Raw genomic sequence first — 20,661 nt, 5'->3', positions numbered from 1 at the left:
CTCCCAGTTAGGATAATTCGCACAAGCATCCCCATCACATATCCTGAAACTCCACCAAGCATTCCTCTAGCTGGAAATTTCCACTCAGCACTGATCACGATATAATCTAAAACATTATTCAGGACCTACTAATAGTATTCAAGATATAAAATCAAAATGATTGCAACGTTTCCGGGCTACTATTACTGCACCTACATGCCTTACGCGTCTGCGGCAGTGCAACCAACAAGATTGGTAACGATCCAAACACACTGCAAAGTTTTGCCCATCTTGCAAACTTTTCCTCCTCATGAGACACTATTTCATTCAGGGTTCGGGAAAAAGTACACTGTCTAAAGTTAGAGAAAGTTTAATGACCGTAGCTGGATACACTTATGCAATAGCAACTGTAAACATGCCCCTGTACGATATTACACTTGCTAGGCCAATATACTGCCATACAATGGGGGAGAATGGCTTCTTTTAATAGCTACACTGCCGTAAACTGGGAACAGGAACACTGCTGCAGCTGCCCTCTGGAGTCGTAACCGTAGCCCCAACACACGTCAGGAAAGTGCAGTCTTTACTTGCACCGACTTCTGTAACTGCAGGCTTTTTATGGGGAACTGTTGGTTTTGGGTCACCCTCACACGATAACCATCGTACTTTATCTGACCCATAATTTTACAGTCAAAACTACATGACATATACATATACAGCCTAATAAAGCCCAGCAGCTTGCGGAGGGGTTTAAGCAGTAAACGGCAAAGTCTGTTCTTACTATTACTGTTATGTTTACGCCCAGCGTTATCGATAACGAGGTACACAATGGTAACCTTATGAGTGGTTGCCTAGAAACCCAATGCCTCAATCCCCAGGCAGGGTACTGCTGGTTTATAGTGGAGAAAACTTCTCACTGCCCTCAGCAGAGACCACACTTCTTCAAGGTGCTTGGGCCTCTAGCAAAGCAGTGCACTTTTCTTCCAGGTCAGTTTTTAAGAGAGATCTAATCGTGAGCAGACCTGAAAGTCAACTGAACTGAATCTGCTCCACGGCCAGTTATATAGCCTCGGTTTAGAGTAGCACCTCCAGCACCGTTCACGCAAACTACGTGGAACTATTCGAGAACAGGCAATGCTATCTGTACGGATGTAGATAGAACTACGTGCTCAAAGCAGAAAGGGTAAATACATATTATAATGTTTAAACGTGTGCTAAACGTTGATACACAATTATAATATTAATATTACCAATTCTTTGCGACCACGCAGGGCTTGATTAACATTACAACACAGCATAATATGCTAACACAGAGTGCCTGATGTCATTATCAATAGATCATAACACCATTTACAACGAATGGTTAACACAAATAACGTTGACAGAAATAGCAATTAAGATGGAACAATACATTTCAGAAACTAAATAATTGGGATGACCTCACAGGAACATTACAAGATTGACACAGATCCCTTAAATGTTTTTCTTGCACACAGATTTTTCATCAAGTCAAGAGGCCAGATATGATACGGTCCGCTTGAGCGGGGTTGCCTAAGCCTACCTATTCTGTGAGATTACTTATCACATCCACATCTACCACATCCAAGATTCTAACCACTTAACTTTCTCACTATCAATTCCCTCTCACATCATAGAATTACCGTACGGTCGCGCCGGCGACAATTGCTTGGTCTCAATAAGTCAATCCTTGCTAGAAAGAAATAGTACAACCAAGTTTCAAATTGACTCTGATTTAAAATGAAAAATAAGAAATTCAGAAATTAGCCAATCTGATGGAAAACATCCTGTATTAAGCAGTAACGCAAAGTAGTTACTAAAAATCCCTTACTTGGCACTCGCACCCTTTCCCTGTGTTATGCTTGACAAATCTGAGAAATCAATTTGTGGCAAGACGTGAATATGTCAATTCACCAACACACCTTTGGTTTACGAATTATAACAAGTTCCATATCACGCTGGATACATGTCCCTAATGCCAAACAAACATTCTGACATCTCTCTCACCTGAAAGAGGTTTCATAGTTAGTAAACATTCACTACTTACAAACTAGACATCATTCATGTGTATCTGGGTGAAATCCAACTCACAGGAACGTTCAATACTTTATTCAAATTAGTGACGAATGCGAGTTTACACCAAATGTTGCAATTATTTTAAGTGACAGACTTTTGATACCGAATAAACAATTTGCGAGTAATTAATTCTCGACTTAACAACTATGACGTTAATTTTAACGTACTAATGACATCAAAAGAAAGAACACCTGAGGTACCTCTTTTTCATAAATAGACTGAAGTTATATTTAAATGTCAAACATATTTTCATGTTCTGACCGACCAGCTGGTGCACCTAGCTTAACTACACAATACACGCACAAACTGAAAATTACCAAATGACCTCACATCACATGATAGTGGGTTTCAATATATATCCAAAGTCAATTGTTCCTCTTAATAGCTATTTATATCTGAACTGTCCGTGCACTAGACATTACCCTAACCCAACAGCTTTGGTGCCAATTGCTCGTGCTCGAACAACGCGAAGAAATGCATGCGTGACGTCACTTTAACGTACGAACAAAATGATGCTGATTTCTGTTCCGATTCTTCAGTTACTCACTGCGGAACATTTTATACGTAGTTTAATTTCAATCTACTTGAAGTGAATTTCCTCAACAAAGGATATCCTTTCTCTGGTCAATATGGCGGCTTCCGTTGAGCCACATGCACGTCTGGATTTGAACTTAATAATGCATACCAGTATCGTGAATGACACGATTGACAGTTAGTACTATAATTAGTAATAGTACGTGGCGTTTATTTTATATTCTTTCGTCGCGACAAACATGAAAGTAATTTCACCCGACGTCGATTCCTCTTTTCGATCGTCGTTGCACTTGGAAAAACAAAGGCCTTACCTCGTGGGCGGACTCTCCTCTGTCACCTTTCACAGTCCTTGCAGTCGTTACTCACTGCTTAAATCACCACAATCCTTCTGGATTCCCATTTTGATGGTCACGAGTACTTTTTTGATCTCCTTTTTCGATCATTACCGTGCCAAACCACTCAATTCTGTTGCGCCGTTTTCTTGTCGACCAACAACTTTTACCTCCATTTTTTTTTTTGAGTGCGTTCATTGTTTCCTCCACGCCTGACGCAGTTTCCGAACACCTGATGACCAAACACTATCACACGTTCACACTTAAATCACTTTAACATCCACAGGTTTCTAACTACGACAGGAGTGCGTGCGTGTGTGTTAAGGCATAATTAACAAATACTTATATCCAATCTTTAAAACCTTATTATTAGAATATTAGATATTTGATGTCCCCTTTTCCCTTTTTTTTTATCACTTCCGCCTCCGAGTTTCCGAACACTACTGTTTCTAACTGATTAGTCAAAATGTCCCTCATCGAGCGACAATTAGATTAAAAAATATTCACGCGAATTTAATAATAAATATTTGATGGTAGTTAAGTTTCTAATGAATAAACTGAAATTTCTACACAAAGTTTAATAATGTTTAATACTAATTCAACTAGTATTTGTTCCCTTTTTAAATTAACACAAAGAGCGATCTCTAGCGGTTAAATTTGTAACTTTGGCTTCCAGCTCAATTTATCCCCGTAAGCAGCTGCCCTCTCTCGGGAATTTCTCCGAGTTACGTATGCAATCACAGCACGGACAAGCAATCTTTACAGGTTAGGTTAGTTTTCCAACCATCAGAATTTTACTGCAGCTGGCTCACGTTTCATCACCAAGGAAATTATGACTACAAACCGTCATACAGAGTACGATAATATCATACAAGATACATGCCTTATTCATGTGTGTCGGACACTGCATGTAGAGTTTCAAATGTTGCATGTCGTGCGGATTCCCACTTATCTTTAAATAAATGCCTTGATCTCTCCCAGGTCAAATATCATGTAAGTCATTAAAGCTTTTCATTAAAGTCACAAGTCAGTACCCTTGACCCTCTGTACCCCCTTGAGAAAGTGAAATATTTTGCATGATTTATAAAGATTTTGTTGTTTATGAAAGTTTTCAGTTGTTTTTAGCTCGTGGAAATGTGTTATTGTGAAGTAAAGTACATCAGTTACCTTAGCATGCTATCTTACTGTGAAGCAGAACAACCAATACGACATTCCACAACAGCAGCTACAATTTTATATTATTAGGTTAGGATTGTTAAGTTTGGGACTGACAGTTATTTTTGAAGTGTTCTTTCACTATTTGGGTGTGCATACGAAGAGTTTTTACTAATAAAAAGCAACGAAAGTACTCCGAAATGGTAGGTTTTTACTTTCGGGGGTCATATTTTGGGATCAAATATCTCTGTTATTTGTGTTTTCCGCATGCTGGAACCAATCTTATATTATGTAAAACATCGAAATATGTCCAAAAAAAATTCAACATAATTTTCAAGGGGTTCGGTGAGTCAATGGCCTGTAGAAGTCTTCCACTTCATAATCTATGAAAACTCACCTATCACTCCACTACCAATGATTGAGTTAATAAAATTAAAGCTGGCAAGTGGTAAGCTGCTTGTCTGCCTGCTCTCCATGTCCATCTAAAATTACAAAAGCAAAAAAGGTAAAAATATCTGACACGTGACAAGCACCATAGTGATAATATAATAAACAATAATACAGTCAAATGTTTGCATTTCTATTACTTCAATTAACTTTTCTGCCATTTTTGGCTAATTGCAATGATGAGGATGGGTGATGATTAGAATGAAATTGATGAAGTAACACTTACGAAAACCAATACCCAGGTTGGGACTTGAATCTGAGAACTTTGGTGTCAGAATCAAAAGTCAATCACTTTATGTACTTGGCCATGCCATCAAGAGCGTTGAGTAAATGCTTTTCAAATGTCTATAACATACATATGAAATATATATGTAATATGAGACAAATACATAGAATTAGGCAAATTGCTATAATGTGTGTGAAAGCAACTGTATAACACTTTATATCAAATTGGGTCACCTCTGGTTGCTAGTTATTGTTATTGGCAATAAACTATAATAATAATTACAATTTTCCTCTTCAAGCATTTCAATATTTCATTCATCCACTATCGTAAATGGTAAAAGGAAAAGCAGATATCTATATATGCATATCTTTTCATAATATACACATAGGCCTAAAGACACAAAACCATTATGAGGGCTAGCAGAGCATGGGCAAGCACAACATAGGCATAACTTGGCAGGGGCAAGGAGGGGGGGGGGGGGCAATAGCCCCTTCAAACTTTCTTTATTAAGATTCACAAGTTATCCCTTTGCGACCGGGGAAACACGATCGTGAGGGTAGGTATTTGAATTTTTTCCCATTAGGAGAGATCGCTTCTCCGACTCAAACCGGAATGCAACGCCCGTGCTAGTTGTGCGCTTCATTACTCTTTTGTTTGTATGACGTTACAGCTTTGGCTGGTGAATTTGGAGGAAAGCAAAAAGCAGCAACAAGTGGATGCAATGAGTTCCAGAGGTAAGTTCCTTGTTTTTGTTGTTTGTTGTTTCCGTTTTCAAATTTAAATAGTGAATTCTTTGTCTCAAAAGTGTCAGATTTGAAATAAGATTAATAGTTTCGCTTGCTGTATTAATGTATGGTTTGTATTGTGATGTAAAAAGTAAGTCGCACAATCGTGAGGGTCAGGTCTAATTTAAGCTCGCATGCAGAATAATCTTTTGTTGTGAAGTGTTAGTTGTACTTGCTGTAGATCCTTTGCTTGAGAAGAAATGAAAATATATTTCTTGGTGGAAACGTATTTTCATTTGAAGTCACTTATTGTTGTTTTTTGTGAATACATAGTTTCCATAACAATATGTAATATTATGCATAATATATATAAATATATTATATTATTCTTTCCAGCTCTGTCCAATGATGTTGTCTTGCAGCTGCTAGAGGACTCCGACATTGATGGCCTCTCAAGTGAAGGTGAAGAAGAAGCTGCAAATCGTGGAGGAACATGGGAACAAGCTTTGGAAGGTCCAGCCTTTGATAGATGCTGTGAGAAACAGGTGCAAATCAATACCGCGAGATTTCTCAAGCTATTCCATTGATGAACAGATGATCTCATTCACAGGTCGCTGCAAACTGAAACAGTTCGTAAAAAAAAAAACTACGGCCTGTAGGTTTAAAAAATTTCGTTGTCACCAGTTCATCAGGAATTGTCCTAGATTTTGAAATATATCAAGGAAAATCTACTCCAGTCGAGTGCCCTGAGCTAGGACTTGGTCCATCTGTTGTGTTCAGACTTGTTTCTTCCCTTCCACAAGGTAGTTTCATTTATTTTGACAGATATTTTGTAACACTTCCATTACTGGAAAATCTTGTGGAAATAGGAATAGAAGGGACTGAATCAATAATAGCAAACAGGATTAAAGGTATCAGGTTACATGAAGGGAAAATGCAGAGAGGTGAATCTTACGAGTATGTCAGAGGTATGACAAAATAGTAATTGTGGAATGGCAAGACAATAAGAAAGTGCTCATGGCATCAACATGTTGTGGAATTGAGCCAGTTTCGCAGGTAAAGAGATGGAGCAAAAAGAGAATAAATATATTGAAGTTACATGTCACTCCGTTGTGAAAAGGTACAATCAAAGTATGGGGGGGTGTTGATGTTTGTGATCAGCAAATAGAGTACTACAGAACATGGTTCAAAACAAAGAAGTGCACCTTGAAAGTGACATTACACTTCCTTGACTTATGCGTTGTAAATTGTTGGCAAATGTACAGGGAAGATTGTCGATTAAATAAGTTAGGAAGGAAAGACACAGATGATCTCCTTAAATTTAGGCTGCAACTATCTGAAGCCTTAATTGCAACACCGGCGAAGAGAAGAAGTCTTGAAGAATCATCAGACATGGAAGAATATGCTGTAGGTGAATGGAGCAAAATACACAAAAAGAACAGCTACATTCCATCACCGAAGCCTGTTGCTAACAAGAGATACGATGGCTATTATCATTTCCCTACTTTTGACAGCATCCCTGGGCCACGCTGTTGTCGCCTTGACAATTGCAAAAGTCATACTAAAGTAAGATGTGTAAAATGTGATTGTTATCTTTGCCTCTCACGAGATAAAAATTGTTTTGTTGCCTTTCATGTCAAGTAGATGTCTTACTTTGTAATAATGAAACAAAGTTTGAAGACTTGAAGTAAATTTTTGACAGGTAAATACGTGATCTGTTGTATTGAAAAGATTATAATGTAAATAATTGACACTTACTATACTGTATGTGGTATACCAAAAAATCTTACAAACTGTAATTAATGTAAATATATTATTTACCCTCTAACTACAACCATTAATACAGGCGCGCTCACACACACACACACACACACACATATACATACATACATACATACATACATACATACATACATACATATACATAAGTAATTAAATTGTCTTTCTCTAATATAATCCCGGACTGTTCATTTTGAAAGTAATAATTATATGGTACATTATGGTAGTAAATAAGGCCTAACACTCACTATCGTGAGAGTACTTTCCCTAGAAAACTAGATGTGGCAAAAAAATTTCATTACTAATTTTGTGTTTAGATGCACCCAAACATCAATAAAATTCAATTTGTGACAAATTATTCATCAGAAATCTCTCTTCGGTCGGAAAGGGTTAAGGAACCTGGTACACAAGGAGCAAAATAACAAACAGTAATATTTGTGATTTCGCAAATGTAAGTTATTTAGCAAATAATACTGGACGCTATTTTTATGAGATGGAAAACATTAAAATTCTGCACCTCCAATGTTAAGCCCCATAGTCTTGGCACTAGCTATGGTTCTGTAGGAAAGTTTGAGTAGATAATTTTCTTTGCGTCAATGCTTAGTAGGTGTCTTAAGAAGTATTTTTGACTTGGATGGACATTCGCCACCTGGTACATTTTCCCTCTATGATGTAATCAAAGATGGCGGACACAAGATCACAAAAACTGCTCATATCTCTGTTAGCACTTGACCGATTTTTGTGGAAATTACGCTGTAATTTCTATTTAGAAGCTGGACCATAATGAAGTTTTGTCTTTTTGTTTCTCTAGTTTTATTTCACATCAAAAGATCCACAGATATTTTCACTCAATATTTATTGCAATGAAATTTAATATTATTGTTGAGTTTGTTTTTAAGTCCACTTTATGCATAGAAAGGCTCATAGGGACTGGACCTACTGTTTAAAGTTTGATCTGAACCATTATATGGCTCCACTGGGTATCAATCTCGAGACCCCTTGATTAAAAGGAAACAATTGTATGATTTGGTATATTTTACTTCACTTTTCTGCCACATTTGGCTAATCATGAAGATGAGGATGAATGACAATATGCTGAAATTGATGCAGGAACGGACAAAGAACACCTATGCCCAGTCCGGAATTCTAACCCAGGTCCCCTAGCGTCGTAGCAAGCTGTTCCAAAAGGTGACAACTTTATACTCTGTGTCAATAATTATAATGCAAATTATGCCATGAATAAAATAATTTTAAACTACCATTAAAATAAATGTTTAACAAGAGCAGTGACGTGCACGAGGAGTAGCTAGTTTAGCAGAGATAGATCAATCAATCTCACGTCTCTAATTATTTTCAAATCACAATATTTATTGTCTTGTTAAAGCCACAGTTCATATGCAACATTTTTTTTCACGCGCGTCTCGTCCCTCGGTGCAATCCGCGGGGGCAAAGCTGGCCTAGTTGGCTTTTCCTCCTCCTCACCAGTTCCAGGTAGAGACAGCCAGGGCTCGAGCCCGGATCCTTCAGTAACAAAATCGTGAGATGGAGAAATTAGGGAAATCAAGCAATGCTATTTTTTTTTTAAAAAAAAAAAAAAACGTTCATCATATACAGGGTCCGGCTGAATGAATACTGATTTGAGTCACGTAGTACGGTGTCGCTGTTGCACCTGCGCAACAACGTGTGTGCGTGCTGCATTGAGGAAGGATTGCCATTTGTAAGTATGGCCTTGTGGAGTTCGGAACATCGAGCATTTGCCGTTGAGGCGTATTTAAAAAATAACGAGTCTCCAATCACCGTGCAGCGACTCTTTCGTCGACATTTCCAGGTGGGTCGACATCAGAACGTCCCGGATCATAGAACGATTATATGGTGAGCGCAACAATTCAGGACTACTGCATCGTGTGCAAAGAAGAAAAGCCCAGGGCAACCAAAGACACAACGGACCCAGGAGTGAGTGGAGGAGGTCCATCAAGCACTGATCCGAAGTCCTCGGCATTCTGCTGCCAGCCATGCCTTGGCACTAGGAATGTCAGATCGTTCCCTGCGGCGCATCATCCATGAAGACCTCCACTTCCACCCCTACAAAATGCAGGTCGCACAGAAACTAACCGAACAAGATAAACATGCCCAATGAACCTTTGCGTTGCGTTGCTTGGAACTTTTAGCAGCCAAGCCGAAGATGCGAAACAACATACTGATGTCGGATGAGGCTCATTTTGATCTGCACGGTGGTGTCAATAAACAGAATTACAGATACTGGCTGCCATAAAATCCTCCGTGTGTGGTGCAGTGTGGCATCATCGGTCCATATTTTTTTGAGGATCTTCATGGATGTGCGGTAACGGTTAATAGCGATCGCTATGTCCAAATGTTACATGACTTCCTCCTTCCAAGGGTGAACAACGACATATGGTTCCAACAGGATGGGGGCCACAGCCCACATGGCCTGCCGGTCCATGACTGTCTTGCGGCGTCATTTTTCTAGTCGATTGATTTCGCGATTTGGGGACATTCATTGGCCATCACGGTTGCCTGATTTGGCTGCCCCTGCCTTCTTCTTGTGGGGCTACCTGAAAAGTCAAGTATACGCTACACGTCCTCATACCGTGGCTGAACTGATGGCAAGGATACGTACAGCTGTGGAGGCGATCCCATTCGACATGCTGAAGCGGGTGATGCGAGCTTTCGTTCGCCGCCTGGAAGAATGCGCTGAACGTGATGGCGACCATCTGTCGGGCGTTTTTCTTCAAAACCAAGTAAAATGGCATATATGGTATGTAATGGCATCTATTATTCTTTGCTTTCAATGTGTGTTTCAATAAATTATTCGATTTGTTTCGACGTTCTGTCCTTTTTATATCCTACTATTCATTCTGCCGGACCCTTTACAAAGATGGTGTTCCAAAAACCCAATTGAAATTTACCACCGAGGAAAAATGCAGTTTGCTTTACCGATACCCACGTATACGAATAGTTAGAGCTTTCCACTCATCTTTGTTGTCGGCCGACCTCTGTGGGGGAGTGCAAGTGGTTCCGGATCGGTACCCAGTGGAGGCATATAGTGCCTCGGATCCCAGGTCCAGTCCCGATTAGCCTTTATGTGCATAAAGTGGACTCAAAACACCAAATCAGCCAACCACGGGCGAGTGGTTAGACTTAAAACACCAAATCAACTAACCACGGGGGAGTGGTTATCACTACACACTAAGCCACCAGGAATTTGTGTGTCTCTCTTCATTAATTGTATCGTACCATTTTCACGATTAACCAAATGTGTCAGCGACGTTAAGTTAAAAAAATAAAATAAAATCATTGATTGATTTGTTTTTTACTTCACTTTTTCGACACTTTTGGCTAATCGTCAAGATGATACAATAATATTGATGAAGGGACAAACAGAAATAACAGCCATGCCCAGGTCGGGTTTTGAACCTGGGATCTCTGGCTTAGTAGTCAAATCAACTTGTTTTGGATTTTCAAAAGGGGTTGGTAGTTACATGTACTTTCATTTCGTAGTCCTTCCTCATTTTGCAATCTTTTCCTTTCTTTGACGTTCTTTTTTAGGAATACTGGCCCCTAAATGGTGGAGGGGGTTATGACCTTGGGCATGCCACTGATTGCTACCCCAAGTCTCGACGTCACCACACGTCACTGAACAAGTGTGATTATATCACAACTTCAGATTTTATCTAATATTGGTTTTTACAAGCTCAATCTGTCCTTTGACACTGCCACACCTACAAAAGATATTTTGAGTTTGGCTACGTTTTACTGGACTACTCTACATCGACTTGGTGTACAGTAATATGGGTGCACACAAGAGTTGGTGATTACACAAGATGATTGCCTGTTCATAGTATTTACCAAAGAATGAGACAAAATGTATGCTCATATGCTTCCAGCCATAAACGCAACATCTGGATAAGATTACACTAGTAAGTTCGATAACAAGAAAACAGCTCTTTGTAGTGCATCCAATTTATATTTGCAGAACTTTGAAGTATCACCTGTCTGGGAAGAGAGAGAGAAAACTCTTAAACCTGCAGAAGATGGCCCCTTTGCAAATATTTAGTGGTATCTTCATGGGAAGGATGCAGACATTGAAGATTTGCCACCTACAAGCAGAAGTGCTAGGGAACATTTGCTGACATCTTATTTCAACACACATCTTCAGTGACACTGTATTGAGATGATCTGGTTGTTTGCATAGAGCCTTGTGGATTTGGTTTTCAACTGACAGAAGATGGCTATGTTCCAGAACAAACTTAAAGAAACATCCAGACGACTCTGTTGGGGTATATGATCGTCAAGATCTCTAGATCTCCATGCATTTGTAGGGAACATGAATTAATCTCTTGCATCTCTTGTAGGTGTGGCAGTGTCAGGGGACGGATTCAGCTTGTAAAAACCCGTATTAGATAAAAACTGAAATTGCGATATAATCACTCTTGGTAAAAATCTATTTTAATGGTAGTTTAAAACCACTTTATTCATGGCACAATTGCATTATGATTATTGACACAGTAGTAAAGTCGTCGCCTTTCAGAAAAGCTTGCTACGATGCTAGGGGTTCTGGTTCAAATTCCGAACTGGGCATGGGTGTTCCTTGTCTGTTCCTGCATCAATTTCATCATATCGTCATTCATCCTCATCTTCATGATTAGCCAAATGTGGCAAAAAGCAAAATAAAATAAACTTAAAAACAAACTCAACATTAACACTGAATTTATTGCAATATATATTAAGTGAAAGTATCTGTGGATCTTTCGATGCAAAATAAAACTAGAAAAACAATAAACAAAAGACAAAACTGTTAACAAATCATTTTCGTTCAGCTTCTAAATAGAAATTACAGCATAATGAATCAATTTCCACAAAAATCGGTCAAGTATTAACAGAGATATGAGCAGTTTTTGTGATCTTGTGGTTGCCATCTTTGATGACGTCATAGCGGGAAAATATACCAGGTGTGAATGTTCATGCCAAGTCAAAAATACTTAAGACACCTACTAAGCATTGACGCAAAAAAAAAAATATCTATACTCAAACTTTCCTACAGAACCATATGCTAGACTACCAAGTTCGATTCTGCACCCCCCCCCTCCCCCCAAGTTACTTACACTCATAACAGTGAACATGGATTGGAGGTGTCACAGGGGAATGGATACTTTTATAAGAAGTTCCTCTTCAATTTTCCTGTTCATTTCCTCACGCAATAACAAGAATGTGTACATTAAACAAAAAACATCTGGACCAGTGTGGTGTGGGTTGTTTGGGATGGACACCACAACTATTTTTTATACTCAGGAAGGTATTTCGGCCATTCTTCTCATGTATGAGCTGAATCAAGGTGTACAGAACCGAACCAAGCACTCGTGCTTTACTTCCAGTTCGATTTCCTTTAAATCTACTTTTCAATGACAGTCTGTACTGTGTCGAACCATGCTGTGCTGTCCATTCACATTGGGTGACTTTCCTATCTCAAACAATCAGTATAAGTATGCTGTGAAATTTTCTTTTGGCATTTCGAATGTATTAGAACAAGCAAAGATATTTCTTAAAAACAACATAAGGCCATTTAAGAAAGGGATCTGGTATACGAGAGTCCTAAACTTGACCTAACCCAATAGTATTTTAATACAGAGTTGTGATAGTTGTACACAGAAAAGATATCTGTGCTTCTGATCAATTGTGGCCATGGAACATGACTATTAATACGATTTTAAAAAAGCCTGCAATGATAAAATTGCAATCTTGAAAGTTGTACAGCAATAAACAATCTTTGTAGTAAAATTATTAATAAAAGTGTTAATTCTTAAAGCTTTCCTGGCGGCGAATATTGCAGAGGATTTCTCGGGCAATCAGCCAGGTGATTTCCAGATAGGCTTCCCAGCTTTGGAGAGCTAACGTCACTCTCATCTTCAGGGATTGAAGTGACTGGCTGTTGCCCGAGAAAACCTCTTCAATTAAATGTGTTGGTTAAATGTAGGGCCTAAATAAAGAAACTTACCGAAATCAGGTGTTTTGTGTCTTCCATGACTGGTGATGGTTGAATTTCACTATGCACTGCAGATGCCTTTAAAAAAAAAGTTAAAATTGACTTAATTCTAAAGATATAAAATAACAATAAACTAATAATTATTCATGAAGACATTGAAATTTTCGAAATAGTTTCACAAAAATTGCAGTTTATCCCATTCATATCAAGTGCACACTAATATCCTTGATAAATAGCCCAAGATTAGTAGTTAAGGCAAATGGAACATTCCAGCGTCACATACGAGGGTGGTTTGAAAAGTTCTCGGAATGGAATAGAAAGAAACGACTTACAACAGTGATTTTTTTTTGATTTTTCAATGTAGTCTCCCTGTACACTAATGCACTTGGTCCAGCGATGTTCCAATGCCTTGATCCCATCTCGAAAATTAGATTCCTCCAGGCCTGTGAAATACGTGTCAACTTCGGCTATTAGTTCTTCCTTTGAAGAGAATCTCCGTCCACCGAGGAAACTTTTGAGTTTGGGGAAAATATGGAAGTCTGAGGGAGCCAAATCAGGTGAATAAGGCGGACGTGACATCAATTCGTAACCAAGTTCATGAATTTTTGTCATGGCAACGACACTTGTGTGAGGGCACGCATTGTCCTGATGCAAGATGATTTTCTTTCTTGCCAAACCTGGCCTCTTTTCCCGTATCTTATACTTTAGTTGGTCGAGGAGATTAGCGTAGTATTGTCCCGTAATTGTTTGACCAGTGGGAAGATAATCGATCAACAGAATCCCTTTCGCATCCCAAAACACTGACGCCATTACCTTTCCGGCCGACCGTATTGCCTTTGCTTTCTTTGGTGGTGGTGAATCAACATTTTTCCATTGCTTTGACTGTTGCTTTGTCTCTGGGGTATAGTAGTGGACCCACGTTTCATCTGTCGTCACAAACCGGTGCAAAAAATCTGTTTGGTTTCTCTTAAAACAAGTCAAACATTGTTCGGAAATGTTTACTCTGAGGCGTTTATGGTCCTGTGTTAAAAGTCGCAGCACCCATCTTGCAGATAATTTTCTCATATACAATTCAACTGGTAAAATGTGATACGCCCGTTCGGATGACATTCCTATAGCTTCAGCAATTTCACGAACTTTCAGTCGGCGATCCTCCATGAACAATTTATGCACTTTTTCAATAATTTCTGGGGTAGTAGCACATTTTGGGCGACCACTACATGGATCATCTTCTAAGCTGTCCCGACCAAATTTAAACTCGTTTGTCCACTTTGCAACAGTTGAATATGAAGGAGCAGAGTCCCCCAGTGTGTTCAGAAAATCGGCATGAATTTCCTTTGCTTTCATACCTTTCTTTACGAAGTACTTAATCACCGCTCGAATCTCGATTTTTTCCATCTTCACAAAGCACTGAACGGGAACAACTACAAAGTGACGTCCGCACCACAGATCTCTACCCAGAACACTGACGCACCACGTGTTTATTAATAAAGGATGGCCTATTACTATGCGGGAACCTCGTTGTCCTAGCACTGACATCTGGTGGTGATTCCGAGAACTTTTCAAACCACCCTCGTATATGACATTTTGGGGTGTAAGGGGTGCTCCTTCCACATAGTGCACCCAATAGTCAACCTCACTTCCACATAGTACACCCTGGACTGCAGACTAACGAGGCTCTGGCGACTGGCCCCATTGCCAGTATAATTTTGTTTGTGTTGTCCTGTTTTGTCCTTATTTGTGCTGAATGTTCCTTTACAGCCTCAGCTTTTAACGAAAGTCAGAAGTTTTTAATATTTTATGCTTTTAGTTCTGCAACATTCGAGTTGTTATGTGTAACAATAAGGGGCTGGACCCCGTATAATGTGATGGGTGCAAAATAACCTTAGTGCTGATGCACCCAAAATTTTAAATTCAAATTCAAAATTCAAATATATGACATTTTACACATAAAATGTAAGTTTCTATACATGAAATTGGACTAAAATTTTCAAAATGAACTGATTTCGTAGAGTTACGAAGTACTTTGTGGTGTCTGTTAACAGGAAGCAGAACGTACAAATTTTGTACTGAAAGGAAGTTGCTATGCTTGCAAATTTTAGGTGCTGAAAGTGTGTTTTTCAGCTTTTTTTCTTAGTGACAAATACCCATAAAGAGAGAAATGGAAATACTGTGGCAATCTACTAAAACCTACTCACATTAAGTATCTTTCAAGAGGAAAGACATTTTAAAAAATACTGAATGCATTTCACGGAGGAGAAGCTTGGGGGAGGGGGGTGGCCTACTCTACTCATGTAAGCAACTTGGTAGGAGAATAATATTCCACACAAATCATGAAGCATGTGATGAAACAAATTATACCCTGGCCATGCTAAGAACCAGACCCCATTTCCTCCAGAATAGTTATTTTAACAAAATACTGTCTCTCTGTTGACTGCTTTGGGGAGGAGGGATATTAAGGTTACCATTTCTTGCCTAAATGGGGGGTGGGGGCAGTGATAGGCCTAATTGGCTGATTGACCACAAGAAGTTTCTTCACAGGTAAACAGGGCAACAGAGGGTCACTGCCACAAAGGAGTTTCCCATGCCAGCTGTTATCATGACCTCACTCTAATTCTGCAAAACCTAAGTCAATACCTACCTACGTACAAGTAAAGAAACCCGTATCGAAGAGACAAACAGAACATGTTTCAAAACTGGCCGATACACACAAGACAGAAAAACAACACTGAAAGAAGTAAGCAGTAAGTATGCACTTTAGCCCATGTATTTAGACAAGTACCAAAGTTATATTTTGTATAATGAAGTAATTAGTTACAAGCAATCAAAAAGTTTGGCCTTCTTTTTTTTTAGGCAAAAGTTAATACTACACAAAAATAATAGTTCGGACATGTATTGGTGATTTACAGTAATGGTGAAATTTAGCAACACTGTCAACTATTTGTTATACCATCCTCTGTAGCCCATTTATCACCCACCATTGTACACAACAATTTATACATTTGGGCAACGATTATTATAAAATTCGCTGCATGAAGATTTGTAATTTTAGCGACTTTTTGGAAAATGCAACCCATTATCTTTATTTATTATTCGCACAAAATAAGCACGTCAGATGTACTGTAGATAGGTTGCATTTATTTACATATATAAATATTCGCCTTCAAGATTAATACAGCATCTTCTCCAGAAACATCGTAGTGGGGGGGGGGGGGAAAGAAAAAAAAGGGGGAAACTGCGTCATTATAGATTAGGCATATCATTTTCGCAAAAATTTTCTGTCATAACTTCGTTTACAAATTCACCTGTATGCAGATACTAGTCTACACTCCTTAGAGAAAAATGCACTTACCTGTTGATCCGTTCCCATCTGCTTTTTTCCGTCCAAAATGTAGCTCTTTTCATCTACCTCACCTTTGGTAGAAATTCCTGTAGTGGTAGCCATTTTCAAGAATTGCAATCCTCTTAGGTCCTTGCTATATTATGAACTTCAAACACGCAAAGTCAGTAATATTTTGATTTACTAAACATGCAAAAAAATTCTCCAACAAACACCACGACGTACAAAATTTCCATGGGTCTGCGGAACGTCTCCTTTTTCGTCTGCAATGTCAGGGTAGCCAAGTTTTAAGACTAAATAACACTAAAAACACCAAAGAAAATTCCAAATATATGTGACCCAATTTGTGGATCACGATTCGCAACATGCAGCATTGGCACTGCCACGGGTGGTTTACAGGGGCAGGTCACAACCTTTGTAATACCACAGAAGAAACCTTAAATTACTCTTTGGCAATTATCCGGGGTAACATTTTAGTATCCGCGAAAAGTATTTCTTCAATTTTACAGAAGAAAGTACTTACCGAACTGACTTTCCGTACACTTTTGAAAGATCGTGGAAGAGTTTTTTTTTTCCCCATCGCTTAATTTATTTCGCCGGTAAATCATGTATTTTTGAAGATTAATGTGTCTCCAATGCACGAAAGCTGTTGCCTCTAAGGGCCGGTTACACCATCTCCGCTTAACGTCTTAACCCCCACTTAACACCATTTTGCGGTTGTTCAATGTCCGCCTAACGTTACCTAGCACTTATAACAGCAAAAACGGCGGATTTGTTAATTATCCCAGGAACGGCAATAAATAAAGCAACGTTTGTAAATATATGTGTAGAAATGAATATTAGATGGTCATTTTCGTGTGTGTTCCGAAAATGTTGTATATTGATATTAGCATTAGCAGTTTCACTGTAATTTCGTATGTAGGATTTGAGTGCATGCGGGTACAGAAAATAAAACCAGGTTAAAGTAATGCGTTTGATGCTTGCAAAATTGTATTAAAATGCCGTTCCAAATAAATGAATGTGTGTTTGCTGTAACATTTTTTTTCAACCAAGCGCAATACACGAAATGTACACCATGCATCAGTTGCTTTTTCGCAATCCTGGTAATTTGTAATCTTTAAGATTAAAACACGTGTAATATTATTAGAGTCACTTCCGTCGCCATTGGTGTGAATGTAACATTGCAAATAAACAAGTAATGTGTTGTTTCCAAATAACAACTGGCAAAGAATGCACGTATAATATTTAGCAGTAGCTACTCTTACCGTCCAGTTCATACATATGTACGTACAAGGAACAATTTCCGAATGGTGGTGTGTTTTTTACAAACACCTTGCAAGAAACTACATACCTAGTAGTACATAAGACGTAATACCAATCTTTTAAGAAACGTATACATTGTATATGTGTGATTTTGTATGTTAACTTCCAAAATTGGCAAAAAAAAAGTTTACTGTTAACAAGCATCCTTACGATGTTGACATGCATCTACAAGGAACAATTTCCTACTGGTATTGTACCTAACCTAACCAACCCTACCCTAATATTCATGGGAGAGCATAAGACGTAAATGCCAAAGTTTTTTTTTCGGTATTTACTACTTAGAGGAAACGTTTTATGCGAAGTAACATATTTTTAATTACATTGTGCGAGAATTTGTTTATTTAAGCTATTATATACATACGTGGATAGGTTAGGCAGGCCATGTTTGGTCTTGTTAGCATGTATTACCCAAGGTGCTAATACTGTCCCTATCCGCTCGTCTAAAAAGGACCACAGCTTGTACGTATGTACAATGTATATTCACAATCCTGGTGAATATTACTGTTTTTTGTAAAGAAATATATACGTTCTTGCATTGCACTAGCATATAACGTTGCACGAAACTACCTATCTGAAAGTATATACAGCCTGGAGTTTCTTCTTTTTTCTTAATAAGAATAAAACATGCGTACATACAGTACTACGGTACTTTACATTACTATTTGATTCTTCCTTTTGTGCTAAGATGATAGTAATTCCCAAAATGTACCTTGTACATGGAACCGTTGATTAACGATTTTTTTTGTGCTATTCGAATTTGTTTTGAATACAAAAATTTAATTTTCATCTGCATCGTTAACCAACTTTCACAAAAGCTGCATTATAAATAAAGAAGAAACCTATAAGATGGTCAACGTTGATAATACTAATACTCGCTATTCGCTAAAGAAGGGGTTACGGATTGATAAATTATTAACAGAAACGAATGATAAACTAGTAAGAGCAGAATAGAAGATAGCTCTTCTCATTCCGTATATTTACACAAACTCAGATATGTCAGCCTTGCACTAAAAATTGAATAAATGTAACTTGCATTTGTTACGACTTCATAAAATTTTGGTCACTGTTTAGTAGTGTTTAATATTTTTAAAAAAGTGACCGTATGTCTTACTGAAAGATAAGACAAGGAATATTCTTTTTTGCATTATGTTAATTGGAGTACGTGAAAAATAAATTGAAAATTTTGTACGCTTCCCACTACTTCGAAAGATTACGGGTTATATTGTATCATATAACATACATTTGATATTATATGAGAGTACGACACATGCATTACCTACTTCTATCAGCTGTTTCATTTTATTGCAATAAGTATTTAGTTTTTTTAAACATATTTCAGTTGAAAAAGCATGCATTTGGAATTGACAAGCAGATATTAGCACGTAATAAACAAACAAAACACAATCGAAAACACAACTTTCTCCAGTTTCTGTTGCCAGGTCGTACGGCAAGCAGGAGAAAGTTCCACCTTACAAGGCCGAGGATAAAAATGCTTGGTGCAACCCACCGCCGCCTAAATCTCCCGCCTGTCGTTATCCAGCACTTTGTAAAGTGGCAGATTAAGTGGTTCTTCTTCTTCTTCTTTTTTTTTTGTCCCTGTCAGCATTATCTTGTCGACTTTGGACATCGTTATTGTTTTGTTTTTTTTTATTTCTTTTAATGTTTTCTAATAAAGTTGGCAGTTAGTCTCAGAAATTAATCGGAATCACAAATATATAACAATTATTATAAATAATTCACTTTTTTTTTTGTCCATTTTGCTGTTTCTTAAAAATCACTTTATATTTCAAGTCTACATTTTCGAGAATATGCATACAGCATCCATATTAATGAAGGGGATAAATCTGTTAAAATGGATGATAGTGATATTGGAAATGGAATTTTTAAACGTTGAAAACCTTTGTAGAGTATGATTTGTTGATCTGAATAGATTGGACATTCTAGAATTAAATGTTGAGCATCAGGATTATTATTGCCACATTTACAATTTTCTTGAGTTTTAATTTTTATTTTTGCTAAATGTGCTGGTGTACGTACGTGTCCTGTTCTTAATCTATTAATAAAAACTATGACTTGGCGTGGGAGTGTGTATGAATTGAACCAAGGGACTTTAGATTTAAATTCTGCAATCCATCTATATGTGTTGCCCACAAACTTAAATTGATCTTTGCACCATTCATTCCATTGTTCCATAAGTTTGATTTTTACTCGTGGTAATAAATCAGTATACATTAACCTATTGAAACTTATGAGTTGTAAATCTCTGGCCTGTTTAGCGTATATGTCCACTCTATCATTTCCTACATTAATATCATGTGCTTTGACATAACTGAATTGTATGTCAATGTTTCTTTTGGAAGCAAGTTGAATTTGTTGAATAATTATAATAATAAGATATGATTGGTGACATAATTTGGGATAGGATGTAGATAATGCTTGAAGAACACTCAGCGAATCTGTAAGGAGAAGAATTTTTTTAAAGTCTTCCGCTATTCCATATTGTAAGGCTTTGTATAGGGCGTAACTTTCCGCAGTAAAAATAGATGAATCTATAGGTAATCTAAATTGTTGATAAATGTTTTTCTCTGGGATGTAATAGGCACATCCTACACTATTGTTATTCTTAGAACCATCGGTGTAAATCATTACATGCATTGGCCATTTTTCTCTGTACAATGCATGTAAACCTAGATCTCTGAAGTGGATTGAACATTGAGTATATAATG

General features: G+C 37.9%; 1 protein-coding gene across 3 annotated transcripts in view; it reads right to left on the bottom strand.

Moving 5' to 3' along the window:
* Window positions 1-17,220, bottom strand: part of LOC145998758 (putative sodium-coupled neutral amino acid transporter 11) — a 64,243-nt gene extending 47,023 nt beyond the window's left edge. For 2 of the 3 annotated variants that reach the window (XM_083135314.1, XM_083135316.1), the window contains exons 1-3: window positions 16,625-16,866; window positions 13,285-13,350; window positions 4,492-4,576 (exon numbers count right to left, since the gene is read on the bottom strand). In XM_083135314.1, the coding sequence (XP_082991440.1) occupies window positions 4,492-4,576; window positions 13,285-13,350; window positions 16,625-16,717 (244 nt within the window). In that variant the 5' untranslated portion in view covers window positions 16,718-16,866. Of the gene's footprint in view, window positions 1-4,491; window positions 4,577-13,284; window positions 13,351-16,624; window positions 16,867-17,135 lie in introns of those variants that run through there. The other variant, XM_083135315.1, reaches the window with a different exon arrangement.
* Window positions 17,221-20,661: the final 3,441 nt, after the last annotated feature.

This window comes from Lepisma saccharinum, chromosome 14 (genome assembly GCF_977018435.1).
Source record: "Lepisma saccharinum chromosome 14, izLepSacc3.1, whole genome shotgun sequence".
Classification (NCBI taxonomy): Eukaryota; Metazoa; Arthropoda; class Insecta; order Zygentoma; family Lepismatidae; genus Lepisma; species Lepisma saccharinum.
This window is presented reverse-complemented; position numbering and strand designations above follow the sequence as displayed.